The sequence below is a fragment of the Trichosurus vulpecula genome, chromosome 8 (assembly GCF_011100635.1).
Source record: "Trichosurus vulpecula isolate mTriVul1 chromosome 8, mTriVul1.pri, whole genome shotgun sequence".
NCBI classification, from domain to species: domain Eukaryota; kingdom Metazoa; phylum Chordata; class Mammalia; order Diprotodontia; family Phalangeridae; genus Trichosurus; species Trichosurus vulpecula.
In genome coordinates this window covers 26,319,246-26,340,204 of record NC_050580.1, presented here as the reverse complement: position 1 = coordinate 26,340,204, position 20,959 = coordinate 26,319,246, and the positions used below count along the sequence as shown (strand labels likewise).

The 20,959-nt window shown below is 43.5% G+C and overlaps 2 protein-coding genes across 5 annotated transcripts in view; both read right to left on the bottom strand.

Annotated features, from left to right (window-relative positions):
* The window catches only part of LOC118828062 (solute carrier family 22 member 15-like), a 92,258-nt gene extending 89,443 nt beyond the window's left edge, over positions 1–2,815 (bottom strand). For both annotated transcript variants that reach the window (XM_036734445.1, XM_036734446.1), the window contains exon 1: positions 2,696–2,815. In XM_036734445.1, the coding sequence (XP_036590340.1) occupies positions 2,696–2,779 (84 nt within the window). In that variant the 5' untranslated portion in view covers positions 2,780–2,815. The remainder of the gene's footprint in view (positions 1–2,695) is intronic.
* A 10,870-nt stretch (positions 2,816–13,685) lies between these two features.
* The window catches only part of REEP3 (receptor accessory protein 3), an 84,294-nt gene continuing 77,020 nt past the window's right edge, over positions 13,686–20,959 (bottom strand). For 2 of the 3 annotated variants that reach the window (XM_036734788.1, XM_036734790.1), the window contains 2 exons: positions 18,330–18,484; positions 13,686–17,517 (listed from right to left, as the gene is read on the bottom strand). In XM_036734788.1, the coding sequence (XP_036590683.1) occupies positions 17,461–17,517; positions 18,330–18,484 (212 nt within the window). In that variant the 3' untranslated portion in view covers positions 13,686–17,460. The remainder of the gene's footprint in view (positions 17,518–18,329; positions 18,485–20,959) is intronic. The other variant, XM_036734789.1, reaches the window with a different exon arrangement.

Here is a 20,959-nt window from a genome sequence, read left to right as displayed (position 1 = left end):
TGTTGCAGGTATTATGTCCATTTTGCAGATGGACACAATTTGCAGCCTCTGAAAACTGAGGCTGAGAGAGGTTACAGTGTCTCAGAGGAGATTTTGCCCTCAGGTGTTTTTGACTACCAGTTCAGTGCCTTATCTACTACTTGTTTAATCTTTTTTTTTTCAGTCATGTCTGACTCTCTGACATCCCATTTGGGGTTTTCTTGGCAAAGAAACTGGAGTGTTTTGCCATTTCCTTCTCCAGCTCATTTTCCAGATGAGGAAACTGAGGCAAACGGGGTGAAGTGACTTGCCCAGGGTCACTCAGCCAGTAAGTGTCTGAGGCTAGATTTGAACTCAGGAAGAAAGGTCGTGGAAGGGAGTGAATATATCCATGGGAATATTTGCACCATCCGACCCATGGTTACTGCCACTCCTAACAAAACAGTACTGGTGTCTCTGAAGGAAATATGTGTCATTGGCCTGAAAGGGTGCGGGACCTTAAATTATTTTTTGACTGTCCAAAGTCATTGGACCATAGAATATCTGAACTAGAGGTGGCCTTAGATATCAGTAAGTCCAACTTCCTCACTTTACAGATGGGGAAACAGGCTCAGAGAAGACTTAAATGACATTCCCAAGGGTACAGCATTAACTTGCCTGGATTTGAGTCTCTCTATTTGTTAAAGGGGGATGGGCCAGATGAACCCTGGGGCCCTCGTGTCTCTAGATATCACAGTCCTATCTACAAAGAGATAATCTGCTGACTTCCCTGTCCTGGCCTAACATGCTTACTCTTCCAACATGGCAAGTCTGGCCTCCTAATGATGACTAACACATTCTCAAACGCTGTATTTGTGACATTCTCCTCTACCGTTTATCAGGAAACCACACAAGAACTTAAAAAAGGAAGCCAAGGGTGACAAAGTTCCAACAGCCAAATGAATTGCACCAAAATGGGGAACTGGTTTGTGTACTGTGGGGCCATTGGAAAGAGCTGGAGGATCTGGGGAAGCTATATCCCGGTGAGAGCCCACTGCCCATCTGTGTGACCTTGGGCAAGTCACAGTCTCTCTGGACCTCAGTTTCCTCACCTGTAAAACGAGAAGGCCAGACTAGGAGCCCTCTAAGATCCTTCCCAGCGTTACATCCATGAATCTAAGATGGCTTTATGAATGCTAACAGCTGGTCTCCTCCAGCTATCCCCTGGTCCCTTTCCCTGCTGCTCTCAGGCTTTGGGATAAAAGATTGGCTATGATCCCCGCTCAGTGTCATGGAAATGCTATGTGAGGCATTGGGGATCAGTCTCTCCAAGTATGCAGATCGCATTCCTTCCGTGCCTGTCTATCCTGGGCTACTCTCCTCCTTGGCCTCCAGTAAACCCTTCAAAGGGGGCATCTACCCTACAGCCGGGAGTAGTCGAGGGGTTAGGTAACACAGAGAGAACAAAGAAAAGGGCGAGTTTCCATTTTTTTTTAACCCGAGCTTTCTGTCAAAATTGAAAACGGGTTTTGGGGGCCAGAGGCATTTGGCATTTCCCAACGAGGAACAGAACAACACACTGTCGTTTAGTGTATCAGCCTGCCTGGACTTTTCTTCCAGATGTTTTTTTTTTCCTCTTTCACCAACCACGTGCACGGTTCCCTGAGGTGTCAGGCAGTCTTTGGCAGGCGATCTCAGGGTTTTAGACTTAAGTGGTGCCCCTCCCTCTAAGTTAGCACCACGACCTCGGCCTCTGTCCAGCCTACTCGAGGGAAACTCTTTATCCAAAGTATAGCTAGCGCCGAAGAGGCGGGCGAGGCACTTCGCGGCAGAAAGCCCCGCTGCTTTCTGCCAGGTCACCGCGACTAGGGTCAAACCCACGGCCTCCACCCACGAGCATCCCGGGCTGGGGCGTCGGGGTTTCCACCCAGCAATTATTGAAGACCAAGCCCCGGGGCTATATACGCGCACTAAGAACCCAAGGGAAAGCCTGCAACCCATTTCCAGGAGGGGGATAAGACCCCCCCCATCCCTTCCCTCTCACATCCCCCTCCCATTGTTCTGAGGGTATGGGTGAACTATAGGCAGTGTAGGAGAAAACTGGGAAGAGAAGTGCTGGAGGGGGATGGGAGGCGGGGGCCTCTGAGACCCACTTTCGCGGATTCTAACAGCCTTTACTCCTCGGGGCTGATCAGGGGTCTTCCCCAATCCATATCTATCCAAGGAGATGCTCAAGTCGAGGAATGCAGTCAGAAGGTGGTGAGGCCCAAGAGTCAGGGGCTGGGCATCGCGCCTTTGATCCACCTCCACCCCCACCCTCTAACCCCACCGCGTGAGCCACCCTCGGGGAGCATCCCAAGAAAGGAAACACCCCAGCCAGTCGGGCCGCCGGCCAGCCCCACCTCCCTTTGCAACCACTTCCTCCTAGGCCCTGGCAGACGGTTGGAAAACCCCGCGCTTTTCGAGGCTGCCAAGACTCCAGGGGTGGGGGTGGGAGGTCCGGCTATGTGGGAACACTTGCAGGGGCTGCAGAGGAGCAAGAGCCCAGCGGTTGGAAACAGGCAGTGAGCCAGGAAGGCCGCATAGCCCCCTCCTACGAAGGTGGGGGTGGGTGGGCTGGAAGAACGGGAGGCGGGGCCGGGGGCGGGGAGAGGGTGGTCCACGTAGCGAGACAGGGAGAGTGACCGGGCAGGGCACTGGGCTCATCCCCCTTCCCCCTCCCTGGCCAGTCCCCTACCTGCAACCCCACCAGTACCGCCACGAAGCGCCTCTGGCAGCTCCCGAACTCGCCCACAGCGCAGAAAGCCCTGTCCAGCTCCATTTCCCGCCGGGCCAGGACGGCGGGAACAGCTGTGGCAGGCTGGGCTGGGCTGGGCTGGGCTGGAGGCAGTGGGGCTGGGAGGGGAGGAGGGCGGAGGCGCCCTCCTTTGGTTCTAAGTGGGTGGGAGGAGGAGGTGGAGTCCCACGCCCCCCTCACCACCACTGTCCCCCCGCCCCCCTTCTCCAGCTTTCCGGGCTCGCAGGGGCCTCTCGAACTCTGTTCAGCCCAGGCACTCCGATTGCTGCTGCTGCTGCAGCCAGATGTGGTCGCTCTGGAGCCAGATGTGTGCAGCTTCTCCTTTCCTCTCCGCCCTTGGCTCAGGGCAGCCTTAGACGGGAGGGAGGGAAGAAAAAAGGGAGGGCTAGGGTGTTTTCTCTGCGAAAAAAAAGCAAGCAAGAAAAAGAAAGCCGCCGCCACCCAAACCCCCAAAACCACATTATCCCACGCGTCCAAGTCCCAGTCAGAGAATTTCCATCCTGGCCTCCCTCAGCGTCTAGTGGCGTGGGAGACACTTTGCTGAGAGCACCAGCTAGAGGACCTTTTGCTTTTGGCTACCCTGGCATCGTAGTGGAAGGAGCTCTGGATCTGGAGCTGAAGGATATGGCTCCGAATCCCCACCCCAAAAGTCGTATAATTAAGCAAAATCTCAAACTTCTCTGGGCCTCATCTAAGAAATGACTGGCGTGGTGAAGACCAGATAGATGCTTTCTTATGGTCCCTTCCATCTTTTAAATCTGTGGACTGTCCAGGGTGACAAGCTCAGGGATAATCTTCAACCCCGCCCCCCAACACCACCCTCCCCCACGAGTCTGGAAAGTCTACACGAGGTAGCCAGGAGGATTTCCTGGGAGGTTTGGGTCTGTGAGAAGAAAGCCAAGTATAGCCGCACCAACGAAAACCCCCAGGGGCCGTGATTAGATGCCAGCAGATCTGTGACCTCATTTTTAAATGGTTGGAGATGGAGCCCGGATGCCCAGCCAGCAGACCCCAGATTAAGTCGGGCGTCTGAGATTTCGCTCATGGCTCCTTTCCACCAGTTATCTGTCCTGCGTTTGGAGTTGGAGGTTATTTCCTCCCTCCCTTCCCCCACCCTCCACCCAGACACACAGAAGCAGCTCTGTTCTGGGGCAAAGCCAACTGTGCCCTGTGACTCAGTGCCCTTGGAATGTGACTGGAGTAACAGCGGCTGTTTGCGAGGTGTTTTTCTTCTTGTTTTGTTTTGTTTTCTTTGCATTGGGAATGAGAACTCACCCATGTCTCTTCTGGCTGTTTGGGAGCTACACAGCCCCAGGTTAACATTTGACATCCTGTGGGGCACCATGGCCTCTGGAGTTGGGGTTTTGTAGCTTCTACAGAAACATGTCAGACCTCAAAGCCAATGCTAGGTATCTGGCTTGAATTAACGGAAGAAATCGAGCATCCCTGCCTGCTCACCCCTCCTGAACTCCAGCCACTCCCTGGCAGTTCTGATGGATCTGACCCATATTTTCACAGTTCTCATGGCTAGTAATAGCATGTGTGTCACAGACGGGATCTCTGACTCGCCTCTCTGTGGTTACTCCCGGACAACGATTACTATTTTATTGACATTGGAACCCAAACTTCCTTTTCTGTAGGGGTGAACATGTTTAAAACATTACAGGAGTGTGCAGAAAACAATTCTCTAGAAAACAAAGGGGTTGACCTGTCCAACCCCAGTGAAGATGTAAGGGGTGACCTGTGGCTAAGAGGTTACACAGAATCTCCAAGATTTCCTTTCCCTTAATTTTGAGTTCCCAAAGAAAAGCATCCCTGAAAGATCTGGCTGGCCAGGTCTCTAGGGGTAATGTGAGCCAAGAATTCCAGTCACAGGGTAAGTAACCTTGTTTTCTCCTTCATCAGGGCCCCTGTAAAACTCTCCTCTTGGAGGTTGGCCAACAGTCTGTCTGGTGGACGGTACTGCTAATTAGAGAGAGCCCATAAACCTTGGTTGTCAGGGAGGGCATGTGACCTTCCCTCCAAGTCTAAACAACAACCCCAGCAAATTGTACCAACTGAACTCAACCCTGGCTAGCTTGTGGATTCTTGAAATAGGCACATAGGGAAGGCGAGGTTACCACAGCTCTATTCTCAGACTTTCAGGAATGGCCTACTCCCTCTTCCCCATAACATGTTTCAATTGCTCCGTACAATTCATTTAGTGAGGGCAAAGAGAGAATCATTGTTCCATTAAAAGGAAGAAGCAGTGACTACTGGATGCAGCTTGGCTTTCTTTTAGGCAGCTGGGTCAGACATCAACCTGACCTTGGGTGACCCCTCTCTGCATCTTTAATGATGGCCCCTTTTTGCTGGAAATTCCAGGCTCAGCCTTCTCCATAATGTGGCTGAGAAGGCTTTTGTATGGACGTCACAGGCAGGCAAACAGAAATTTCAGCTTATGTGTGTCCTGTCTGCAGCCTCTAACTTTAGAATGTAAAATCTTTAAGCATAGGGACCGTTATCTTCTCTGCCTACTGCAGACCCCTTATTCAACCTGAAGTAAGAGTGCAATAAAAAAGGGAAATTTCTGCTTTCTTCTCACTTATTTTCATCTTCTCCTCTGATGCATATGGGACAGCTAGATGGTTCAGTGGAGGAGTGCCAAACCTGGAGTCAGGGGGACTCATCTCCCTGAATTCCTGGCCTGGGTCTCTCACTAGCTGTGTGAACCCGGGCAAGTCACTTAACCCTGTTTGCCTCAGTTTCCTCATCTGGAAAATGAGCCAGCAAACCATTCTAGTAACTTTGCCAAGCAAACCCCAAATGAGGTCGTGAAGAGTCAGACACAACCAAATACCAACAAAACTCTGATGCGTGGATCATAGATCTTAGAGCAGGGAGGGACCCTAGAGCCTGCTCCCAAGTCCACATTGTACACATGAGGAAGCTGAAGCCCAGAGAGAGAAACTGGCTTGCTGGGGGTCACACAGCTTGTAAAGGTCTGAGATAGGTCTTGAACCCAGGTCATCTTCTTGACTCCCAAGCCCAATGTAAGTCAGAATTCACCTTCTCAATCTTCCCTTCTCAGACTGACTTTAACATCTTGTTCTCAGCTTGCTATTCCTTTTGACACTTGAAAAAAGAAGTATGTTCCCATATTTGTGAACCTTAACAAGGTCATCCTTAACTTTTAATATTATATACATTTACTCTAAGTCAGAAACAAATTTGCCCAAGTTAAAAAGCCCCTTTTTGGATCTTTTTACATTGTTGTTGTTTTTTTTTTTTTAGCTAAAATCCCAGTATCAAAAAAAAGTCCTGAAATTCTTCATGTAAATGGAAACCACAAGGATTGATAAGACGTGATTTTAATGGAAGAAACAGTCTAACAAATGCTGGACAAAGAGACCAGAAAGGGAGAGCTGAGGCCATCCCGGGCCCTACTCAGCTTTAAATATCCCATTCTCACCTTCTTGCTTGCCTTAGCTAATAACTGAGCCTCTTCCTCCCTGCTCCTGAGGGCAGCCTTTGATTTGCCCTTCACTGATGAGGCTGGTCCAGCCAGAGCTTTTCTTTCACCAATTGGAAATGAGAGAAAACAACCCCTAAACCCTCTCTTCATTTTCAAATTTTGACTTTCTTGACTTGTGCAGGACTGGACAATATTAGCCCACAGCTATTCAAGTGTCAAAGGATTCTGTGACCTCAGAGCTGAAGAAGGATGGCGATTTAAGAGCTATAGAGGATATTTCTTCCTTTGCCAGAGAAGTTAGAATCTGCCTGGATATGTTCACCTTAACCACAAAATTTATTTGACCTCTCCGTTACATGGCTAGGTCTTGTATGTACATAGTTATTTGCATATTGCCTTCCCCATTTGAATCAGGGCACCTGGAAGGCAGGAGGGCTCCCTCTCTCTTTTTGCCTTTCTTTGTATCCTTAGCACAACTCTCGGCACACAGTCATGTTAATGGACTGAGCTAAGTAAAATCCAGTGTTATTCTACTTCAAAATATTAAACAGATTCTTTATAATTCTGAATGAACTGGAATTAAACACAGGTACTAGATAACTACCTGTGTCAGGATAAAGTGGTTTAAAGTCAGGAGTGCCATTTTAAATCCTGTCACTGACACATGCTGGCTGGCTGACATTGGCAACGCTGTAAGACTAAAAATCACCGAGCTGATCCACTGCTGTTCTGTATTAGCAGAAGGAGGCTTCTTTCCAGCTAGCTCTGCGCTGATGAAATCACAGGTCTGGAAAGTAAAAATATAACTGCATTTCTCATGCTTTTCTGTTAGAAATATATAAAAAACTCAATATTATTGCTAAATTTTTAGCTTACTGAGTCTGAAGTTCATAGATTTAGAGCTGCAAAAGACCATAGAGGCCTGAGTTCAACATCTAACCCTTATTATATATATGAGGAAACCGAGAGGTGAAGTGATTTGTCCAAGGTCCCTGTAGGCATTCATTTAGTGACGGAAAAGTTACAAACCATCTCAGACTCTTTTGGATTCTTCCTCCTCCCCCTGCAAGTACATTTTTTTTTTCTGCATAAGATACCCATATTGTGAACATCAACTTTAAAGTCAACTTGAGAAACTTTGTAAAGCTGTTTTTAAGGGTTGCCTATAAAAGCAAAACCTGGTTTAAACTCAGAGGCAGTTTCTAAGGCAGTGGAATTTCAAAACAACTTTGTCTTAAGTAAAGATAAAGATTCTTCTCTGAAAGATGCTGAGGTTGAAATAAATTTTCCCAATGCATAACAGATAATCTAGATAGGATTCCTCAAAGACCAGAAGGACAGTTGTGGAAGAATTAGTAGGGAAACATGTAAAATCTTCTGCAAGCAACTGCTTATATTCACTATAATTCTTTCCCACTTGTGGGTACCATACAGAAACTAAGGTGCTGTGCATCGACGTGAGAAACTCAACAAAATAAGAAAATATCCATCATTATACTGTATCGTCTTAAGGTCATGTAGGGGGGCGGGGTGCAGTTGGGGTCTGACTCTACTACTTGTCTACTTGGAATCTTGTGTTCAGTTCTGAGCATCCCAGTCTAAGGAGGACACGGATGGGTCAGAGAGGATCTCGAGGAGGGCAGCTAGGATGGTGAAGAGGTTTGAGTCCATGTCCTAGTGAGGACTAGTTGAAGGAACTAGGGAGGCTTATCGTAGAGAGGACAAGCATTAGGGGGCAACATGGTAGTTATGTTCAAGTATTTGAAGAGCTTTTACGTGAAGAAGAAATTAGATGTTTCCTTTGGTCCCAGAAACAATAAGTGTAAATTGCAAAGAGGGAAACCTAAGTCCGATGTCGGAACAGCCCCATCACCAACTTCAACCCCAATAAGTGGGGGGTTCTCCTTCCCCGGAAGCCTTCAAGCAGAGGCCAGACTACTTGTGGGCTATATTATAGTGAGGGATCTCTATTAGGTACGGGTTGGCCGAGGACACTGAGGCATCTTCTAACTCTCAGATTCTGTGATTTTGAGTTGTGTGTCTTTTGGGCAAGTCACTTAATCTATGACTTTCCTCCTCTGTAAAATGGGGGGACACAGTGCCTTAAATTCCTTATCTGTAAAAGGGGAGAGGGTGCTATCTTCATTACCTATCTCACAGGATTGTTGTGAGGATTAAGTGAGGTAATTCAAATCCCTTGTAAGCCCTGAAATCCATACAAATGTCAGTCATATGGTGATTCATCTCCCCTTGTGTATAGCACAGCTTTTGATAATGTACAATCCTTCACTTCATTAAAAAATCATATTATAAAGGATGCTTTTAAAATTCTGTAACAATTAGCATTTCAAGGCTAAAATATTTCGGGACCAGTAAGACAGGGCAGAATGTTTTCTGGTGAACAATGAACCAAGCTCTGAGGTGGTTGGTGGTCTGGGGTCATTTGTTTGCAAGGACAATGACTTCACGTAGAGTGAAAAAGATTAGGGGGAAGACCCAGTCTCCTTTTTGTTGTACACTCTGGAGTTATAAATCAATTTGGATACAAAGATACACATCACAAAGCAAATAAGAGGATAATTGCCTTTTAAATGCTGTCACCAGAAGTAATTTATCATACGTTATTTTTCATAATGAAATGGCACTGAAAACAAACATTTTTAAAAATAGGGGTTTTCACTGAAGTTAATTACAAGGCCAGTAGCCTCCTAACTTGAAAATAGATGGAGCCACGGAACATCGGTGTGATCTAGCAGAAAGAGAACTGACTTCAACCTCAGAAGACACCATTAGCCCCTGACCCAATCTTCCCCCTTACCCCCTCTGTGACATTGGACAACTCAACCTATGGGACTCAGTTTCCTCATCCATAAAGTGAAAGCATTGGACCAGATGTCTTCTGTTTCCTTCCAGCTCTAAAGCTGTGATTAGATAAATAATACAATTTCTCTTACTTTTCTTTCATGACATTCAACTTTAACAATGAAGTCTTCTACATCTTTATGGAGACGGGCAAACTAGAGCAGAGGTATGCTTCACAGGTTGCAATGCCTGGCACATAGCAGGCTTAGTAAATGTGCATTAAATGCCAGTGGAAATAGTACATGAGCATATCCCTAATGAATCTGAATTTTGACACTGTAGTTTTTTTCTTTTTAATTTTCAATATCTTAGTTTTGAGTTCTAAATTCTATCCATCACTCTCCTCCCCCTCCCTCAGATAGTAAGCAATCAAATATAGATTACACATGTGCAATCATGTAAAACATTTCCATATTAGTCATTTTGTACAAGAAGACTTGAATAAAAGAAAAAAAATGAAAGAAAGTGAAAAATAGCATGCTTCAGTCTGTATCACGATAGTATTTTTTCAAAAAATTCCTTTATAGTACTTTCTTTTGTTACCGAATTTAAAATCTCCCAAATGACTCAGCATAGACAAGTTGCTACAGGAAATTTTCAATGTATGTCATCTTCCTTTTCTTCACCTCCCCTTCTGATGTGTGCTGAAACATTATGTATATGTTGACTGACATTCATTACCATCATTGTAAAAGCTTTAGCGCTGGAGGTCAGTTGATTCTGTCAGAGACTTCAAACATTTGAACAAGGCATGGTGGTAGGCATAAGGGGGCACAGATATGAAACTTCAGCCCTTGTCCTTGGCCGATAACAATCTAGGGAGGGTAGGATAAGAGGACAGGCCAGACATGTAAGTGTGTCATAAGGTTAGAATGTGATTTAAGAGCAAAGGAGGAGGTCTAGACAAAATGCTGTAAGAATCACAGGAAGGGAGAGAACGCTTTCAGCTTGGGGGTGGGTATCAAGGGAGTCTTTATTGTGGAACTTGAGGTGGGCTTTGAAGAGCAAGGTTTCAATAGGCTATGGAGAGGAAGTGACCTCTGGGTTAAGGAGACAGCCTGCATTCAATTAATGTGCAACAGCCGCAGACCACAAGATTAGAGGAGGGAACAGTGTATCGCTCAGTTTGGTGGTAACATATGCACGAAAGGGGAAGAATATTGGAAAAGGCAGGCTAAGGTTTTTGCATTTTTGTCCTATTTTAGACTGATGTGATCAGACTTGTGCATTACAAAGGTCATCGTAGGGGTTGTGTGAAGGATTGCAGAGGGGAAAATCGGAGGCAGGTCAATCTCTTGGGTTGACCTCCTCTCTATACTAGACCATCACCTGGAATCAGTCCTTTGGTGTCTCTTACTAGGACTAAAAGACTATACTCCTAATTGGACCTCCTGCCTTAAGTCTTTCTCATTTCCATCTAGCTCCACAGGGCTGCCAAACTGACATTCCCGAAGCACAGGTTTGACCCAAGTCGGTAACTGCTCCTAACTGCTTTAGGAGACACTCTTCTGTATAACATTCATAGTTGTTTACAATATAGCTCCAATGACCTTTCCAGGCTTCTTAAACATTCCTCCCCTTCATATATTCTGTCAGACTGGCCAACTGTACCTGGAATTCTATTTCCTGTCTCTATGCCAGGAATGCACTCCCATTTTTGCCTCTTAGAATCTCAGTTCAAGGGATAGCTCTTACATGAGGCTTTTTTCTACTCTTCTAGTTACTCTGAATTTGAATGACCATAATCTTTACACATAATACATAGTGCTTATGCCCATATTATATAGTGTTCACTAATATATGCACATTCTTTCCCTTGATAGAATGTAAGCTCCTTGAGGACTGGGACTTTGTCTTTGTATTCAGTGTTTGGCATAATGCCTGGGCACATAATGGGCACTTGAGGCAAAAGTTTTGTTTGTTGACTGAAAGATACCCTTGAAAAATAGAAAACAGAAAAGGGCTCATATGTACAAAAATATTTATGGCAGCTCTTTTTGTGGTGGCAAAGAATTGGAAATTGAGGGGATGCCCATCAATTGAGGAATGGCTGAACAAGTGGCATATAAATGTAATGGAATACTATTGTGATATAAGAAATGAGGAGCAGGAAGACTTCAGAAAAACCTAGAAAGTCTTACATGAACTGATGCTGAGTGAGGTGAGCAGAGCCAGGGGAACACTGTACACAGTAACAGCCACGCTGTGCAACGACCAACTCTGGTAGGCTTAGTTCTTCTCAGCAATACAATGATCTAAGACAATTCCAAAAGACTCAAGATGGAATATATTGTCCACATCCAGAGAAAGAACTATGGAATGTGAATGCAGATCAAAGCACACTATTTTCTTTTTCTTTCTCGTGGGTTTTCCCCTTTGTTCTGATTCTTCTTTCATAACATGACTAATGTGGTAATATGTTTAGTACGGTTGTGCATGTATAGCCTATATCAGATTGCATGCCGTCTTGGGGAGGAGAAAATAATTTGGAACTCAAAATCTTATAAAAGTGAATGTTGAAAACTATCTGTACATGTGATTGGAAAAAATAAAATACTATTAAGAAAAAAAAAGGAAAGATACCCTTGAGATTTGGAACCTGTGTGTCTGGGAGGACAGTGGTGCATTAAGGTGGCACCACCAGAAGGAGGGGAGGGGGGATGAGATTTTTTAAACATATTGTTTGTAATATCAGCATTACATCAAGTGGAGCTGTCCAGCAGACAATAAGAAACACCCTAATGATGAGTTGTTCAAAAGTGCCATGGAGTGACTGGGGTGTAGGTTGCCTTTCCCCTTCCCCAACCCACAGCAGGTCTTCTCAAGTGGTCTGGGTGGCTACTTAATAATAATGTTGTAGAAGGGCTTCTAGGCCAAGTCTGGTTTGGATGAGGTGATCAAAGAGGGCCCCTCTCTGAGTTGCTGGGATTTTGCAGATGTGAGCCTCGAGTCAGCATATAAGAAAGACCAGGGATGAATAGATTTAGAAGTTGTTTGCATAGATGTAATAATTAAAGGTGCAAGAATGAGTCAGATGGCCAAAGGAGTAATTTGACACTGAGAAGGCTGAGAGGAAAACACTTGGGGGTGGAAGAAGGAATCTGTGATGGATATCGTGAAGTCAGGCAGGAGGAGAACCAGGCAAGAACCATGTCAGCAAGGTGAGGAAGGAGAGGAGATTAAATGTCACAGAAAGGTCAAGGGCCATGAGGATTGGGTTAAAGCCATTGGATAAAAAAACCCACACTCCATGGATTTAGGGAAAAACTGGAGAACAGTGAGTGTAGACTTTCTGGAAGTTTAATAGAAAAGATACAGAAAGACAGCTTGAGAAAAAAAACAGGGTAAGGTTATGGGAAAGTTTCTTTTTGTGTGGGTGGGGAGTTGCAAACAGGGAAAAGTTGCACAGAAGAAATTAGTAGAGTCTGAAGATGAGAAAGGGAAGGGAATAAGCATGTATATAGAGCCTACCATGTGCCAGGCACTGTGCTAAGCACTTTTAATCATCTTATTTGATCCTGCCAACTGTTAACATGGGCTTTGTTAATGACTATACCAACCTGTCAGAGTTACACAACTAGCCAAGGAGAAAGGCTTCTGAAGCCCAAAGCTGCTTGACATACCAGTGAGCCTTTGTGAGAGAACTCCAACCAAATTTGGAGATGCCTGTAGCTACCAGGAACCTAACAGCCCAAGGACAACCTTAAGTAGCAGCTGCAGACTGGAGACCATGCTTGGGACTTTCTAAACACCCTGGCTTATGGTCTCCACAGATGCCTTTGCTCTTAGCCCTTTTTCCACTCCCCTTTGAGCAGCTGAGAACTCTCTCTCCCTCTTTGCTCCCCTGCAGGATCTTCTCTCCTCTGCAATCCTTTTCTCATACAATAAAGCTTTCTCATCTCTGACTGTACTTGGTTTCATTTCAGGTCCCTTTATGAGACTGAGGGTCTTCTGTTAACACAACAAAGCTTTGAGGTAGGTATCATTACTACTGCCATTTAATAGCTGAGAAAGCAGAGGCAGGAAGAAGTTAAGTGGCTTGCCCAGGGACAAAGGTGGTAAGAGTCTGAGGCAGAATCTGACCGTGGCCTTTCCTGAATCCAGGACCAGCACTCTCTACACTGTGCCACAAAGTTCAGAGGAATGATTCATGGTGCAGGGTCTCTGTGTAGACTGGGGCCTGTGCAAGGAGATGATCCAGGGAGTGGAAGTGGATTCCCCATCACCAAATGTTTTTGGTTCAGCCATCGAAGGGATCCAGTCTGGGCTTCTGAGGACCCTGCCAGTTCCGAGATTCGGATAAACTTAAGAAGTTTGAGAGGAATACAGAATGTAGAGAAATGTTTGGAGGTACGGAGGCAGGGAGGTGAGGGAGTTCAGAATGCGCGGCCTCGATATTTTCAGTAAAGATGGTCAAATCATTGGCTGAAAGAAAGGGGTTGAGAGGTCAAGTATTCTGGGGCTGCGGAGAGCTTGTGAAAGCTAGTCAGGAGTGTGTTAGGGAATCAGGAAAAGACTGGAGGGCCGGCATACACTCGCGAAAGCTGGAGGTCACCTAAAGCACGTACTGAACTACGTCGAAGAGGGGCAATCTGACATAAGAAAGAATTTAGCTTGTCACTAATAAATCTAAAGTTTATTAAATTTTTCAAAAGTCACACAGAGTAAGAAAAATACCCACAACACTGTGTTCAAATACACAATTTACAAAAAGTTGACACAATATGCAATAAGATTTTCCTTCAAGCTATTAAACAGTTTCTTAAAAGTATCAGAATAGAAAATGTTAAACCTTAAAAATTTAAAAACTCTTACATTAAATCCGGGGGCACTTAGTATAGGAGTTAAATCTTGAAAATACTTCAACTTCAAAAGTTTTAAATGTTAAAAAAAGAGAAAGCCTTAGTTTCAAATAATGACAATGTGTTTATTTTAAAATATGCCATACGTGCTACAAAGTAGCTTAATTCCCAACAACTGCATCTTTGTTTTATAAATGAATTACTCAGTGTATAGAGAGACACTGGTTGTTTTGCTTTCAATATGTGCTTTTTCCTTAAAATTCTCTTGATAAAGATGATCAGAATTAGAATTTGGAAGAAGACATTCTAATTAAAATAGGCAGGGGACCTGCTAAGTGAGGTTTTGATGGAGGTGAATGTTTAACAAAACAAAGTTCAAACACTTTTGAGGAGCAAATTGCTTTAGTCAAGAAAAAAAAAAAGGACAGCACATTTCAGTTAATTCATGTTTTTCAGCTATTTCTGTTACATAATTCATAACACTGTAGAAATCTTTGGTGGTGACATATGGATTAAGTTCCCTGAAAATGCTTAAAAATTTGTTACACATAACCAATAAAATATGGTCAAGTAATCATGGCTGGTAATGATGGCTATATCATTCTCTAACCAAAATCTATTGTTTATGGTACATATGAAAGGCCACTAAGCCCACTAGGGAGGGTCTGACTGTACTGAACATGTTTGTACATGTGTATACACACAAACACATTTTTGTGAATATTATACATTTCTGGCTCACTTTAAAAGAAAAATACTACAGGGTGCAAGGGTAAGTGATAAATTCTTGCTATGGTAAATAAAATCTGAAAATTTCTAATTTTTATTAATGACAAACTAATTTTATAACATAACAAGATATGAACAGCTAAATTTTTCTGGTTACAGAAGAAGTGCTACAAATAGGCCAGAGCACCTGCTGACTGGCTACAAGGCACCTCTGGCACAGGCTGACAGAGGTGGCTTCCTGGCAGTGCCACTCAGAGACAAGGTGCCCTGACTCAAAAAGCAATCATCATCTCCCTTAAGATTTAAGAGGACAGTACAATGAACAAAAGGGTATTTTCTGGTAATGAAGGAAAAGGAGACAACAGGGATATGCTTAAAAAAAATTAGAATCTTGTAGAAGACTGGACTGTAAAACAAAAGTAAAATTTGTGGGGAAAAGAAATTGATGGAAAAAGAAGTATTAAGAAGAATATTCCAAAAGCAAGTAATAGAGGAAAAGGGGGAGAGGAAGTGGAAAGAATCAGAAGGCCACAGAGCAAACTGTGACACTATCTCTATCTTCTGAAAACGGGGACCAGAAATCATTTGGGAGGAAGGGGGAACTTTTAAATTTCTTTATAATTCTAAAAAGCTTCTATTTCTAACCTTCACTTTGAACTATGATTCTAGAAAAAAATTCTGGTTACTGAGAGGATGACGTCCCCTCCAAGTTAGAAAGCATCTCTGCCTTTTTCCTGCTAAACAAGATTTTATCCTGTGATGGAAGATCAGTAATATAAAGGGCTATGCTACAGCCCCTATAGTGTGGGTTTAGTCACAACAAGGCCTACACAAAGCTAATCCGCACAATCTTCTAGGTTTCATGGAATTCACGGGAGATGACTGTTACAGTTTTCTGCACACGAGAACGCCATGATTTTATCAAACTAGCACAAACAGGCCCAGCACTACAAACATGTAAACAAAGCTTTCTCCCTGAAGAGCTGGTGATCATAAATCCCAGGGATTCAGGCGAGAAAGTGGTGAATTCTCTTAAACAAATAATCAAGGAGAAGATAATTATGTATGAGCTAATTCTGGGGAAAAAAAGAGTTACTAATTGTTGCCTTCTGTTAATTAGCAGGAGTAGAAAGGGCATCGGCAGGAAGTGTACCATGCATCAATAAGGATGCAATTTCCAAGCAAACCTTTCTCTTCCCAGCAGTGGAACACCCCCATTCCAGAAGAGGTGCAGAGGACAAAAGGGCCAAGGGCTTTCACTGCCAGTCTTTTTGGGGGGAGAAGGGGGAGGGGAGAGAGGTGCAAGAGTCGGGGAGAACTAATAGGATATCAGAATAAAACTTCTGAACAAATATGATTCCATCAGCAATTCATGTGTGAGATATTCTAAAATTTCAATTTCCTGATCACTAAATGGTTACCAATCCTTTGAGGTGAAGATCCAATTTAAAAAAAAAACCACACTGTTTCATAGTGAAAAGACTTGGGCTTTAAAAAAAAAATACACAGCCTCACAATAGAAAGACTTTGGTTTTTAATGTGAAGGAAGCAATCCAGTTACATAATACTAAGAGTCCATTATTCAAGCCTCAATAATTTAAGGCCCCAAACCTTTTGCTAAAAGAAGACTCATTAGGATACATTTTCCTCAGACAGAAACGGTTTTTCAGATGAAAGAAAGATAACAATCCTTGAATCTCACACTGGGAATGTCCTCATCCTCGGGGGAGATATCTTAGCCAGAAGAGAAGTGATTTGATGAAATGGAGCTGGGGAATGACAGAGGCAGAAACCGATCACTAAGATTCACATAAAACCAATAATTTATGCTTCAAGCTTTGAGCCATTTCATGAAACTGGGGTGCAGTGTTGGATCGCTTACTATACTATATTTAAACTAGTATTTTTTAACTAAAAAGCTTAATAAGTATTATTAATAGGAACATATTATATTTAATTGCAAAACAGAACCACAAATGCAAATGTCACATATTACTTCTCATTCATGAGAAGGTAAAGGAATTTTAAAACCTGAAATGAACATTTCATGAAAAAGTCAGTTATGTTTCATGTTTCCAAAATACACTTAAAGAGTTAAACCCACACGAAGAGAAATTAAAGAGAACAAAGCATATATATAACGCAGAAAAATGAGACAAAGAGTGGTAAAAATAGTTTCAATAAAAGAAAAAAATATACAGCTGTCAATAAGTAAACAATTTCAAGTGTGCAAAGCTGTCTGGGTACAAAAGTGCTGGATGTAGACGCCTGGTTTTCAAATTAGAGTTTTAAAACTTGGTGAGGATTAGGAGACCCGGAAACCTTACAGAAGTAAAACATCCAAGGACATACAAAGTGTAACGTGTTCTCTCTCCTTCTGTGTTTGCTGTACCAACGCACACATTTAGAATAAACTGGTCTCTTTCATGACTCACCATGTAATTTACACAGCATAAATGGAGGTAAGCAAATGACAGTAACCATACAGACTCGGTAAAGTTTCCTCAACTAGAAAAATGTTCAAGTACACTAAAGAAGGTTTTTCGTCTGCGCTGCTGCCTTGTACAGCAAAGGCCACATTAGTGTTCACTAACTTTAAAAAGGAGCAACATTTTCTATCATCTGCAATTTATCTTCAGACTTGAAAGAAGTACATTTTATATAAATAGTTTTTAACAGTTGAGAACATTAAGTAACAATTAGAGAAATAAAACCTATCCATATACTTAACAGATAAAGGCTATCTCTATCCACACTGTCATCACTGCTCCTTGAGGAATTATCTTCAATGGACAAACACATGATGAACTGAAACCAAGTCATTGCATTACAGCAGGTTACTTTGAGAGGTTTGGTCACTAAAAATACACCTGTGGTCTCTTCTTCACTTTGTACTTCAGCGAACCGTATCGTACCTGAGGAGGGAAGCATGAGATGTTAAAAATCAGTCACTGACGACAGCTTATCAGATACGGCTTCTGGGAATCGCAGCATCTGCTGCTGCGCACTCAACTTTACATCATCACACCATGACGTCACACATGTTGGAAGTTACTCATTCTCTATTAGCTGCCACTATTTCATCAGATTTTTTTGTTAGTAAAACACTTATGCCACAATTAGCCCATGGATATGCATACATATAGAACACAGTGCAAGCACCTTAACAATGTAATCCGAATTATGGTGGAACAATGACAAGTATAACCCCAGGTGTAGGAGGGATGTCACAGGAAATTCCAGTCCCTGGACCTCCAACCAATGGACCAACTTCTGCCTTTTTCACCGGCTTTGGGTACGCTGACCTTGACGTGCTCAATGATTCTATGCTGCCCCATGATGTAACTAATTACTGAGCAGAGTAGAAGCATTCCGTGTATGCTAACACACGCCATCTCTGAAGGCTGGACTTCAAGAAACTGTTGCAAAGTCAGCCAAGTTTGCTTTTTGGCAGCTGCCTTCCTGGCTTTTGTGCAGGGTCACCTCTGACTAGGTATTAGAATCTGCTCCCTAGAATATCTGATTAACTGGAACATCCTATTCTCTATCCATCAATAGTGTGCCCTATTCTGAATTTCTTGGACTGTTCAAAATTCTGATTTCCATAAATCTGCCTTCCTATTTACTGTAGCAAATTTTCATTGGTCTGTCTTTGTGGGCAGGAGCCCTCTATGATAATACTGCAAATAAGTCACGCAATGCTAATCGAGAACAACAAACACTGTACTTGACTGGCCTCTTTGCGACTTTTGACGGTCTTCACAGACTTCATGCTTTGGGATCTTCGAAGGCCTCTGCGGGTTAACATTTCATCGTCTGAATACGGCCCATCACCATCTTCGTCGGTTTTCTCGTCTCCATCTTTCAAGGGAATTCCATAACCTGAACATGTTGACAGAGACAGTAAGTCTCTCCTCCTTCTGCTCCCCTACTCCACTCTATGATAACTGTTCACCCTATCAAGCTAATCTAGAAAGTTTGCCTTGGCTGAGGCCTGGCCTCAAGCCCTTCTTGACTGTACTTTTCTGCAGCGATTATTTAGAGCTTAGACTGATCACCTGCATGTGCTATGTTGGAACTGCTTTGGTAATGTTTTGTCTCTCCTTGGATTATGTGCTTCTTGAGGGAAGGGTCCAATAAGTCTTGTTTTCCCCAGTATCTAAAGCAGGGTTTTTACCCCAAATAAGTGCTCAATAAATGGTCTGTTAACTTATACCAGATATAAAGTTTGAAAAAGCAATACACTAAGGCATTTTATGATACAGCTGGGTATACCAAATAGATGACAGGCCTGAGATTCCTGTCAGGGTGATCTGGGTTCAAGTCATACCCCTGACACCCACTAGCTGTGGGATCTTCAGCAAGGCAGCAGACCCCTCAGGACAGTAAATGATAATGCTCTCACCTGTAGAAGAGGTGCCAATACGCACTGGTAGAGGGGGTTTCTTTACTGGGAACTCCCTACACTGATGAAATCATAATCCCTCAGATCTGATTTAAAAATAAGAAGATAGGAAAACACAATTGGGAACGTTCTAGTTTTATCTCACAAAAACTTTTAAAAATTGTGAGTTAAAAAGAGTAGCATGAAAATCAAACGTATTCTTTTGGATCTAGAATAGAGAAATTGTCTTCAGACAACAGACATGATTAAATTAGGAAGGAAACTGATCTTAGGAAATCAACCAGCTGTCACCCATGCCAAATGACCATTGTGCTATCCATTACCCTATTTGCTACAGCCCCTTAAAGCTCTCTAGCACCACAGAGCTAACTACCTGATGCTCATTTGAAGGAACCCCCCCCTCCCCATGTGCTTCCCTGCCTTGAACACTGCTTTGCTGATGGGCTCAGTTTTTAAAGCAGTAACATGTTAAAGACACAGAAAACCTATTGAGATGAACCTTCAGTTGACTTTTCCCAAAGGTCCTACTCAGGACCTTTTAGAAAATCATGTTTTCAATCAAAAAAAAAAAAAAGGGTGCGGAGGATTTAGGATAGTTCATCCAGAGTAGTGCAAAAATTGCCTTTGAAAGAGCCTAAAAGCAAGAACGAGAGAGGTCAGGCCTCTCCTAGTACACCGGCCAGCTGATGGTGCAGCTCAGGGATGTCTGTGTGTCCAGTGACGTCAACTAAGACCAAAAAAAGTGGGACTGGAGTCCAAGGAAAGAAGTACCTTCCTTCTCCAGTGGCCAAAAGCAGGCTAAGAAGAGAGATCAACTACAGACTAGAGGGTAAAAGAAGGGCTGACTGAAAGAATGGGAAGCCCAAAGTTCAGGGCCAGGACACTGGGTCTGGAAAGGAAAGCTCATAAGAGAAGGATGAAAAATATTCTTATTGGTCTGGGCTTTGGAGAAATAGCTTAGGAGAGAAAAGCTAAAATGTTTCTCTTCCTCCTGCCTTAGAAGAACTTAAATAAAAATCCTTAGGAGCAGAACTTTTTTTTTCAGAATTTGGTGACTGTCAGGAGGCTTATTTAGTAACTTTGTTAGACAGTCTAGATCATGTATGATTTTTCCCCCCTCCAAGAAACCAAGAGAGAGAACCAATTACAACAATTTGTAAAACATCCTCTGACCGGATTTGAAATCTGAATCTCCTTTCTATCATGATTGCTTTATCCGCCTTGCTGTTGCATGGCTTGTTCTCTAAAAAAAAATGAATTGTGTTACCTGGAAAGAAAAAAGACTGACAAGAAGCAGAAGGAGAAGCAGTCGTGCTACCAGAGAACACCACAGGCCATCTGGACAGAGAGAGATGGAAAGTCCACTAGGGAAGTGTGCTGTGTTAGTGATGAGGAGTATCTGCTGGGTCATTCTGATCAGAGCAGAGAGACTAATCATTTCTTGATTTAATAGTAATTTCATTTTTCAAAAGGAAGAGAAACCAACAAAGGGAAATTCCATTCTTGAGCTAATTCTTACCAAGAAAGAAGAGCTGGTGGATAGAGTAGAAAAGATAAGAACCTTGAGGGAAGTGATTACCCTGTCCTTCCCTGAGTTTGTGACAGAGAGGAAGAGAACAATGTCACATGCACATGAGATTTGAGAAGAACAGATCTGGGAGGGTTCAATGGACCCCAGGATCCAAAGTGGTGAGAGCATTGGTGAGACAGTATCTGTTCAGTTCTGGGCCCATTTTAGGAAGGCAACAGATGAGCTGGAGGCTGTCCGGAGAGGGCAGCCAAGATGGGGAAGGCCACGTCATATGAGAATAGGTGGAAGAAGCTGGACATGTTCTGTCTGGAATCATCCGAGGAGCAGAACGATCTTCAAACTTTGAGGACTATAAAGTAGAGGAGGGGTTGGCTGCATTCTGCTCAGCCCCAGACGGCAGGCTAAGTGGGGCACCGTGTGG